Raw genomic sequence first — 11,694 nt, 5'->3', positions numbered from 1 at the left:
TTGCCCGATTCTGCACTGCATTGATATCTTATTGAGGGCTATCTGGGTATTTGTGCAGATTCTTCAGACATGTTCTTTGAAGATAACAATATCATCTGCGAAAAGTCGGAGGCTACCACTAATACTGCGTCCAAGTTCATCAAGATACAACATGAACAGCAAGGGACCCAGCACAATTCCGTGGGGTAAAACGGAAATTACTTGTATGACTCCGCACCCAGGGTGATCGCTGCGTCCTCTCTATCACTGCATCCTCAGTCCAGTCCCGAATTCTGTTTGATATCCCATACGATCGTGCTTTCGATAATAAGTATAGGTGTAATCCTGAGTTAACTGGTTTTCGGAAGTCAAAAAATATTGCAGTCAGAAGTCAAGAAATATTGCAGCTACCTGCTGTCTTGACCATAGCTTTCCGGACGTCATGTGAGAAAAGTCCAAGTTGAATTTCACATGGCCGATTTTACTAGAATCCATGCTGGTTGTTCACGGTAACTAATTTCATTTGAGCTCAGAATACATTCTAACATTCTGAAACAAAGGGATATCAAGGATATTGGACGGTAGTTCCGTGGATCACTGCTGCTATCTCACTTCTAGACTGGTGTAACCTGTGCTTTCTCCCAAACACTGTACTTGGTTTTATGATCGAGGATAACTGTATTGTTATTAAAATACAGGCTACCTCAGACGAAAATTCGATATAAAATCTGACTGGGATTCAGTTGAGCTCCGAGCTTTGTTCGTTCAACGATTTCAGCTATTTCTCAACGTCACTGACACTAATATCTCTTTCACTCACCTTTCGCAAGGGTATGATAATTTAAATTGGGCATTACTCCTGGATTTTTGTTTGTAATGGAACATTTCAAAACTCAGTTCAGCACTTCTACTTTTGCTTTGCTAAAAACAATTTCAGTTCCTGTCTCGTTCATGAGTATCTGGACACTAATAGCCCCTATATATGACCAGAACTCATAAAACGTATATATGCATGCATAAGTAAACAATCACCATTTCAGCACAACCTCACAAAGTGTATAGGAGTAACACTACCTACGTTGTGTATACACTGCCGAAAAAAAAAAAAATAGTTCAACTGGAAAGCCGACGTCGATTTTGATCCGATGACGGCTTTTGCCACATGGAGGATATTACATGTGCTAATAAAGGTTTCAGCGTCGTCCACCAACAGATAGCGTGTAGCATAGTTCAAAAATAGTTCAAATGGCTCTAAGCACTTTGGGACTTAACATCTGAGGTCGTCAGTACCCTAGACTTATAACTACTTAAACCTAACCTAAGGACATCACACACATCCATTCCCGAGGCAGGATTCGAACCTGCGACCGTAGCAGCCGCGTGGTTCCGGACTCAAGCGCTTAGAAGCGTTCGACCACAGCGGCCGGCTGTAGCATAGTTACCAGAGCGCCATCTTCGTCTACCCTTTAATAGGGAATGCTCATAGCCAGAAGGTTCAATACAATGCAGACGTGTGAAGCAAGTAGGCAACCATGCCACGGAAATGCACTCATTCTTTCTACAGGCAAATTAGCGGACTGAAAGGATCAAATTGTGGCCTTCCAAGTGGTGGGATAGTCCTTCGAGCTGCTACACAATTTGGACATTCTGCGTCAGCGGTCATGAAAACATTGTCCCACCTGTAGTCGAGGTTCTGGACGCCTATTGCAAGTCAGAGTCGCGCCAGGATCGTCATATTGTAAGAGCAGCAGCAGCAGATCGTAGAGCTATCACAGCAGAGATAAGACGGCTTATGGGCCGAGGCGTGCCAACACGAACTGCTGCCAGCCAGATATTAGCAGGTGGACTGTGGGCACGCACACCTCTAGCCCGCCTTCCACTCACGCCACGGCATCGACGTGCGCGCCTCGTTTGCGCATATGATGTACATCTGATGAGCGCTGTCCCTTGCAGCGCCTTATGGTCAGGAGTGCGGTAAACTTTTGGTGTTTTTGAAGGGGACGTTACCAGTGCTTGGTAGGCGCAGAATGATGTTAGGCCCATCAGTGTGATGTGTTGCTCCAACAGGATAACGCTCGCCCACACACACTGCCCCTCGAACTCAACGTGCTCTAGAAGACGTGCAAAAACTTACCTAGCCGCCACAATCGGCACTTGTGGGATACGATGAGACGAGAAGTGACCCGAGTGACTCGACAACCGACAACTCTTAAACTATGTGAGTAGATCGAGCAGGCGTGGCATAACGTATCTCAGGACAGTATTCGCCATCTATACGATCTCTTGGGTGCCAGAGTGAGCGCCTGTATTGCCGCACCAGATACTAACATGGTGGTTTCAACATGGGTCGATACCTCCTCAGAACCGCTTACGATATTGATCTGTATATATCATCATTTCATGCACTCCGTATCGACTGTTGGAACAATAAATCTTGAGTAAATTGGAAACCTCTAAAAGAGTGTGCCAATTTTTTTTCCGGCAGTGTATAACGAAAATTACGCACATGTTTCTCATTCAGAGAGCGCAGCTTAGTATGAGTTGTTTGTGAGAAGAACGTGGTATGTCTCGCGTAAAAGAAAGAAACATTTGGCTACATGTGTCGTAATTCCATAGCGGAAGGATTGCAGCTATTGAGACTGTGCCTTATCGTTCCACGATACTGCTGTCCGCGTAGGTCGGGATCCCAAACTGTCAGGCGAATATGAAATCGATGGGTTCAGGAAAGCCGTTCTGAATGCCGTGTAAGATGTCTGCAGCATCATGCAATCAGCGTAAGGAAGAAGTAACATGTTGTTCACACGGCCACGCAGGACCGTGCAGTCACGTCGCGTACGTCTAATCAGGAAAGAGGTTTGTTTACGGCAAGACAAGTATCCACACAACGCTACACACAGAAGCCGCACCACGTCGATTTTTCAGACAGTCCAGCGTACAGCATCACGATGGCTGTATTCGTGTATGGTGGCTCCCAGGAGAACGAACGATGGTAGAAGGTATTCATCATTGTCATACAGGCACAGCACCTGAAGTGATGATATGGGTACGTATAATATGTAAATTGGATAATATTCTTTACACATCTGACGTGAGGTCTCCGTGACGTTATCTTTCAACAACACAGCCTATTACCGCATGGTTCCTAAACGACCTCGACACAGAAGCTGTTCGACTGTAACCCTGGCCAGCACGCTCTCCAAACCTCTCACACACTGAATACACGTGATCATGAGCTGCTGAAAATGAAATGTCGTGTGGCTAGGGCCTCCCGTCGGGTAGACCGTTCGCCTGGTGCAGGTCTTTCGAGTTGACGCCACTTCGGCGACCTGCGCGTCGATGGGGATGAAATGTCGATGATTAGGACAAGACAACACCCAGTCCCTGAGCGGAGAAAATCTCCGACCCAGCCGGGACTCGAACCCGGGCCCTTAGGATTGACATTCTGTCATGCTGACCACTCAGCTACCGGGGGCGGACATCATGAGCTGCTGAGGGACTGGCACAGTACCGCCTGCTAGCGACTACGATGGTCGAATCTTGCCATAGAACAGCAGCAGAATTGAATGACACAGTCGTATCTGCCATTGAAATAGACTTGATTCCCACTCGTGTTAAGGTCTTTCATGTTAACACCAGCGCAAAAAAGCCCCTATCGGAACACAAAAAAGGCGAGTAATGCAAAGTGCGGTACCTGCTTCCCCATTTATCTTCCTCAGCAGCTTTAAACATTTTTCCAAAGATTTTGGCGTGCAAACATATTCACGCTCTTTTTTAACATACAGATCACCTCTTACTCGCACAAGCTCCACTAATTGTAAACTCTCTCATACCCATTAGTCCATCGCTGTCACGCTCATACCTATCCAACTCCCACTTGCCACTCTCACTCACTCATTCAGCCCAACTCATTGTCATTATCTTGTTGTGTGTCTCCGTCATTGTCTGCTCTCGCACAGCCACAGTCTCTTCTACTACTACTGTCTCTTGTCACTGCCACTGTCTACTTTTTGCTCTGTCTTAGAATGTCATTACCACTGGCTCTCATCCACTTCCACTTTCTCCTCCCACCGGGACTGTCACGTCACTGTCAGTTATGTTCCACTGTCACTGCGTCCCTCTCTTTCTCTTACACTGACATTTACAGGTGTCGAAGATATAACGAGCCGGAATTCCACTTGTCAGTCAATGTCTTTTTAAACAGCAGCGTATTCGCCTACACTCATACGAAAAGAACCTCATGGCTCAGTAAAATATTGATATTTTTCTTATGTGAAATTCAAACAACACAAAACTAATTTTATAGTTCAGACCGGATTTTGCGTGCCAAAGACTTTGCATGTGGTCAGTTCTGGAGTATCCAGAACCATTCTGATGATAACGGAGACACTTTACACAATAATTCTCCACGCTATGTCAATTTATACATTTTCGCCTCAAGCCGGATTTTACGTTCATATTACAGGTGTGCAAATAGGGTAACTTTGAACCACTGTATCTCAGAAGCGGATAAAAAAGAAGAAAATTTTCAAGGTTGCTCGAGACAGGGATCTTAGGAATACATTGTGAAATTTTAGCCGTGTCCCGTGGATAGCCGTCTCGGAATCCGCGGCTCAATATTGGTACCCAAAAAGCATGTTGTTCGGGTGTTCTCAGGATCCGTACGCGAACTAAATGGTGTGTCTCCAAAAGGCGCTTAAGGGGTACTGGAGACCAATTCTAATATAGAATGAACTAACCTATTTGCTCCATTTGCCTAAACAGGAGGAAGTGTATAATTCTGTAGCTAGCCCCTGTACTGAAGGATAGTGATACTAAGGCGATCCTTCTGTAGGGTATACAAATGTTCCGTAGCCCAAGGGCTTTCCGAAAGACTTGACGCTACCTTCCTATCAGCAACAGGTCCCGACGTATTAACATCGGAAGAATCCAGTTTTTATGCGTGGTGTTTTGGAACACATTAGGTAGCGCATTCTGTCGCATGGGTACCGATAGGTGACACCACTGTTTACTAAAATTCGCTCGCTACGTATTACGAAATTACGTTCATATTTAATCGTGTACGCTGCCTTGTAAATCGCATACGTACCATAAGCAAATCATCGTTACTATTTCCAGCGACCTTATACACACGCTACAGCACAAACAGGAAATGATTGGCAGAGCGAGAGTAAAACGACGGTTTCTCATTTCGTATTAAATTAGGTCTGAGGCTCCTAAAGCAGATCAAATTTCTTGCTCTTCGGGAGTAGCCTAGTTTTTTGGACACGAATCTCCGCGGTCGAAAGGAGAAATATACCAATGTACTTGTAAAGACCCCGAGTCTATTTAAGACTCGTGCGCGTAAAAGTAAAGTAGAAGCTCGTCCTCATCGCTACGGAATTTGCCGGTCGCACTCGTTTTGTAGCGCGCCATTAAGATAGAGCACAGCACAGCACGGGTGCGGAGTTCCGCCGCGGCGCCAGACGACCTCGCGACCCCGGCGAGCTCGCCAGCGCTTCTGACTTTTAGGAATGCGGTAATTACGGGGCGCGCCTCTGCCGGTAATGCACAGCCGGCGGCCGGCTGGGGGGGCGCCGCCGGCCCTGAGTGGCCGCGCAGGCCGCGGTGGGGGGCCGGGCTGCGGCGAGGCGGCAGCTGGCAGCGGCGCGGCGGCGGCGGCGCGCAGTCGGCGGCCAGCCCAGCAGCGCCAGCGCCGCTCCAGCTGCAGCTCCAGCTCCAGCTCCTGCACCATGCTCCTCGTCGTGGGCCTCGCGTGCCTCGCAGCCGCCGCCGCAGAGCCCGCGGACGTCGCCGGCGGCCACAACGCGCTGCAGCCCGGCACCGGGTGAGTGACGCCTCGCTAGCGCCTTCTAGCTGTTCCACCATACTGCGGTCGCCATATAGCCCTCTACAACGGCAAAGAGGAGCTTACCGATAACGAAGCGGTCAGGTGTCATTAAATGGAGAAATGACTCAGGAGTACTCAAACAACATTTGACTCAATACCACACCCACATTTAGTATCGAAAGTACGATCAAATGGTATAGTAAGCGAAATCTCTGATGGGGCTGAGGATTTATTGGTACGAAAAACCCAAAGCCATCCACAAATCTAGGTGTAATTCTAGGCATGCCCCAAGGAAGTGTGTTGAGGCCTCGATTCTCACGTCGTATCTTATTAACCTGGCAGTAAATATTAATAGAAACCACAGGATTTTCTAGGTGATCCATTTAGCTTTGGTGAATTACTGCTGAAAAAATTGGATAGTTTTAGTAAGGCCTCGATAATATTACAGTGTCTCGCAAATATTGGCAACTTGCTGCTAAAGCTCAGAAATCTAAAACTGTGCACTTTGGAAAATGAAAAAAAAAAATCTTTGTATCGTATGACTACAGTGGAATCACAGTTGGAACGGTCAATTCACAAAAATGCGTGGGTGAAACAGCTTGTAGGGATATGAAATCCAACGATCACAATGGCCCTACCGCAGGTTAAGCAGTCGGCACACGTCATTTCATTAGTAGGATATTAGGAAAATACAATCAATCTATACAATCTTCTAAGTCACTCCTCTGTTCTAGAATTTTGCTTAAACTGTGTGGGAGACGTACCATATAGGAGTAACAAAAGAAATTAACCGTAAAGAAAGAAGAGCTGCACGAATAGTCTCAGGTCTGCCTAGTCCACGGACAACGTGCTGGGCACCTTAGATAGTAGATAGACTGTGCTGGCAGACGCTTGAAGACACATCCACTCTGTCTCGTGAAAGCCTACTCACAAAATGTCAAGAACCTGTTTCAAGTGAGGAATAAAGCAATGTATTTCAACCCCCCCCCCTCCCCCCTCTCCATGTATCGCTTGCGAAAGGCTCTTGAAGATAAGATTAATTACAGCGAGTACTGCTACTTTTAAACAATCATTCTTCCCTCGTTCAATACTCGTTTGAAGCGGGAAGGAGCCGTAATAAATGGTACAACGGAAAGTATCTTCCGCCTTCCACTTCATTTGGGTTTAGAGACTATAGTTGTAGACCTATTCGTAGAAATTAGATACTATCCTATTTATCTACCTCATCAAAATAATCCAGGTATGTTTCCTTCTTTCTTGTTATTGCCATCCATCTAAGCAGACTTCAAATATTCAAATGTGTGTGAAATCTTATGGGACTTAACTGCTAAGGTTATCATCAGTCCCTAAGCTTACACCCTACTTAACCTAAATTGTCCTAAGGACAAACACACACACCCATGCCCGAGGGAGGACTTGAACCTCCGCCGAGAAGCAGACTTAAAATAGAAAGAAGTAGTCTACTGGTTAACATCAAACTTGAAATAACTTCAAAACGCGAAAAGTCCCAAAGATTCAATAACAATATTACCTATAGCAAATCAAATGTTTAGCACTTGACTAACTAATGTTTAGTTTAATTAAGAATTAAAGAGCATATGTGTTGCACTTATGTCCTTGTAAAATTGTACTCCTTTATGATCACAGTAACCAGGTAATTATTTTAAACCCTTAGTTTCGAGCGTTTCTAAGTATGGAACAGCGCATTCTGAAGATGTGTCTGTACAAAATCAGAAGGCAGCAGTAATTTCTTCCGAGGCAGACATCAACACTGTGCGCGCTTTCGGCGCTCCAAAGGATGTTTCTAATTTATTTTCACATTTTTGTAGAAGTAACAAGATGGATGATGTAGCCCTGTATCTCTTCTTATTGAACCATAAGAGATATGTGTCTTGTTTCCCACATGAGAAGAAAGTTTCTTAGAAGTCGAAAGTGATGGTATTCTGTCCGACCTACGAAATCACATTGTAGAGTTTTATACGCATCCGTACATCTTCCCATTCACAGAAAAGAACAAATGTCATACAAGATCCAGAATGATATTTTCACTCTGCAGCGGAGTGTGCGCTGATATGAAACTTCCTGGCAGATTAAAACTGTGTGCCCGACCGAGACTCGAACTCGGGACCTTTGCCTTTCGCGGGCAAGCGCTCTACCTTTCTTTCAGGAGTGCTAGTTCTGCTAGGTTCGCAGGAGAGCTTCTGTAAAGTTTGGAAGGTAGGGGACGAGATACTGGCAGAAGTAAAGCTGTGAGTACCGGACGTGAGTCGTGCTTCGGTAGCTCAGATGGTAGAGCGCTTGCCCGCGAAAGGCAAAGGTCCCGAGTTCGAGTCTCGGTCGGGCACACAGTTTTAATCTGCCAGGAAGTGTCATACAAGATACTTGTCGCTGCTTCTGGGATACTCAGCGATCACTTACATCCTGTGGTAGCACGTTGTAGATCCCGTCCAATTTTCTGACTTGAGGAGTCTACCCATTGTTCTACCAGATATGGCGATTGTGATAGGAGTCCATTAGGATAAAAGCTACAGCGTTTTTGGCTTTTGGCCCAGATTTTTCGTTTATATAGGGATTACTTTTTACGGAATGAAGGATTAATTTTTATTTAATGAACGATTTCAGTCCGCGCTCTGTTGCTGTTTCCAGTATACCCATAACAAAGCCAACGGCACACAAATTTGTAGAGAATTGCAGGGTGCGTTTATCTGAGACTGTCGTCTAAAGTTCGTGAGAAATACTTCGTGTAATTTGGCGGACTTATCAAGTGCAGTTGAATCACCACCGAGAGAAAGCTGTAGATTCTGATTCTTAATAGAATCACTGATCCCGATGAGTGCGTTCAGAAAAAAATCTTTGGCCTTACGCGTAACAAGCTTATCTAAGTTGTTGGTCTTCATATTCTGAAGATTCTGCACGTCGTAATGAAAAATTACGTTGCAACTTGGTTTCAGTCGTAGGCTAAGGCACGTTACGTTCAGCCTCATTAAGTTCCCCTCGCATTAACTTTTACTGATTGTTTACTTTACCGATTTAGAGTACAAAAGCAGAACAGAATTAACGTATGGAGGAGACTACCTCGGCAAAAGAGCTGCTGTAAAGCTAGATTTGATTTGTAGGAGCAGGACACTGTCACAAGATCATTTCCTCTCGTGAAGCTTTATGATGCACTGATAGCATGACAAAAAAATAAAATGTACACTTGTAACTTCTTTCATAGCATCCGATCAACAGTAGACAAGTAGCTGTGAACAAACTTCACACGCACCTTGTACTTGAAATACAATCGCCATGTATTACTTCGCAGAAAAAATATTGATATCGACCAAACAAATACACCATTCTTGTAACAGCATGAAAAATATGACATAATGAGCTGCTGTTTAGGAAAACAGTTTAAGGAATTTGTTGACCTGTCTGAGGGGAATTAGCATTTAGAAGTAGTGGTGCAAAATCAGTAGGAATAATCGTATGCTGGCCTTTGCCCTGGCGACTAAAGGAGCTCGCTAATGTCAAGAGACCACGAAGTTTCCTATAATGCTTATTCGTAATGAAATCTAAAATATATCTGCATTCATTCTTTTTTTAACTTTTCTTTACAATTAGTAGGTCGTTAAAGCACCTTCGTTTCTCCTCTATACTCCGGAGTTTAAGACTGAGTGGACTGGACTGTTTCCTCGCCTCTGTTTATAGGTGAGGACGGACAGAATGTGAGGTGTGTACTGTAGCCCCATCAGAACAATTCGTACTTCAGAATCCCTCGAGTGTGTCATTGCCCCGAAGCACTAAACAGCATTTCTCAGTGTCAGTCCTAGTCGCATTAAATTAATAAAATCCTGAAGTTCACTCTTCTGTTGTGTTTCTCTTTCGTCGCCTCTTGTTTCAACAACAAAGAAGAAATGATCAAGCATCTTTGCTTGGGCTCGGTACAAGTTTTATTGGATAACGAAATAAAGTACGAACACAAAACTCTGCTACAAAAAAACTTATCTTGATGCTAAAGAGAGAATCGAATGATTTACGCTTTCAAAATCCTGGTTTTTATTAATTAAGAGAAAAAATTAAATGAATACGGTGAGAAATACCCATCATTATATAAATCATTTCGAGAATCCCTCCGATTATTTAGACACTTGTAATTCGATAGTTTGCATAGAAAGGGAAATTTAGATAAACGAGTACTTGGAGAATCCCTGTTAGTGTATGAGGCGAATGCTGATAAACGCTCGGCAACGATGCTCGTTTTGGATGAATGCCTCAAGGCGTTACCAGTTACCAGTCTCGCCAAAAACTTGTCGGACTACTTCGCTACGGAAGTAATGTCATCTCTCCTATGTATTACTAAATTAATAAATCCTGAGAACAGAAAAGACAATCTTTCAAAGATCATCGTATTGTGTGGAAGAACACACCTGAGAGCCCACTCATTTGGCCATATTCCAATCGCAAGATTGAACTGAGGGATGTTTCGTTTTTATCTTTTAAATTCTGTTTCGCTGATGCTGAGACCAAGTAGAATGCAATTAATGTAAATCATCCAACACTATAAAATCTGCTGATTACTGTGAGATTGCTGCGAATATACAGACATCAAAAAAAGTTTTGCATCACCTCGGTTCCGAGAGTTCAATATAGATCAATATAAACATTATTTCCGCCCTTTTTATTGCTCATGGAAACCACACATTGCACGTTGTACCACCAAACAGCGAGGTGGTGGGTCAGATTGCTATACACACCGGTACCTCTAATACCCAGTAGCACGTCCTCTTGCATTGATGCATCATCAAGGCACTGTTGGTCCAGATTGTCCCACTCCCTCAGAGTGTTTGGTGGGTCACGTCCACCATAAACAGCCATTTTCAATCTATCCCAGGCATGTTCGATAGGGTTCATTTCTAGAGAACGTGCTGGCCACTCTAGCTGAGTGATGTCGTTATCCTGAAGGAAGTCATTCACAAGATGTGCACGATGGGGGTACGAATTGTCGTCCATGAAGACGAATGCATCGCCAATGAGCTGCCGATACGTTGCACTACCGGATGGAGGATGGCATTCACATATCGTACAGCGGTCACGGCGTCTTCCATGACCACCAGCGGCACACGTCGGCCCCACATAATGCCACCCCAAAGCAGCAGGGAACCTCCACGTTGCTGCACTCACTGGAGAGTGTGTCTAAAGCATTCAGCCTGACCGGGTTGCCTCCAAACACGTTTCCGACGATTATCTGGTTGAAGGCATATGCGACATGAAGAGAACATGATTCCAATCCTGAGCGGTCCATTCGGCATGTCGTTGGACCCATCTGTACCGCGCTGCATGGTGTCGTGGTTGCAAAGATGGACCTCGCCGTGGACGTCAGGAGTGAAGTTACGCGTCATGCAGCGTATTGCGCACACTTTGAGTCGTAACACGACGTCTTGTGGCTGCACGAAAAGCATTATTCAACATGGTGGAGTAGCTGTTATTGTTCCTCCGAGCCATAATCTAACGGTCATCCACAGCAGTAGTAGCCCTTGGGCGGCCTGAGCGACGCATGTCATCGACAGTTCCTGTCTCTCTGAATCACCTGCATGTCCGAACAACAGGGCTTTGGTTCACTCCGAGACGCCTGGACAGATCCCTTGTTGAGAGCCGTTCCTGGCACAAAGTAACAATGCGGACGCTATCGAACCGCGGTATTGACCGTCTAGGCATGGTTGAACTACAGAGAACACGAGCCGTGTGCCTCCTTCCTGGTGGAATGACAGGAACTGATCGGCTGTCGGACCGTCTAATAGGCGCTCCATCTTTGGGCGGGTTTAGTGACATCTCTGAACAGTCAAAGGGACTGTGTCTGTGATACAATGACGTCTATCTTCAGGAGTTCTGAGAGCGGAGGTGATGCA

The 11,694-nt window shown here is 45.2% G+C and overlaps 1 protein-coding gene across 1 annotated transcript in view; it reads left to right on the top strand.

The window, feature by feature from the left end:
- The first annotated feature begins 5,676 nt into the window (after positions 1–5,676).
- The window catches only part of LOC126198519 (fibrillin-2-like), a 732,236-nt gene continuing 726,218 nt past the window's right edge, over positions 5,677–11,694 (top strand). Inside the window, exon 1 of the mRNA XM_049934905.1 lies at positions 5,677–5,803. Within this exon, the coding sequence (XP_049790862.1) occupies positions 5,709–5,803 (95 nt within the window). The 5' untranslated portion in view covers positions 5,677–5,708. The remainder of the gene's footprint in view (positions 5,804–11,694) is intronic.

Source organism: Schistocerca nitens, chromosome 8 (assembly GCF_023898315.1).
Source record: "Schistocerca nitens isolate TAMUIC-IGC-003100 chromosome 8, iqSchNite1.1, whole genome shotgun sequence".
Lineage (NCBI taxonomy): Eukaryota > Metazoa > Arthropoda > Insecta > Orthoptera > Acrididae > Schistocerca > Schistocerca nitens.
The sequence above is the reverse complement of the archived record's forward strand: the minus strand, read 5'-3'. Positions and strand labels throughout refer to the sequence as shown.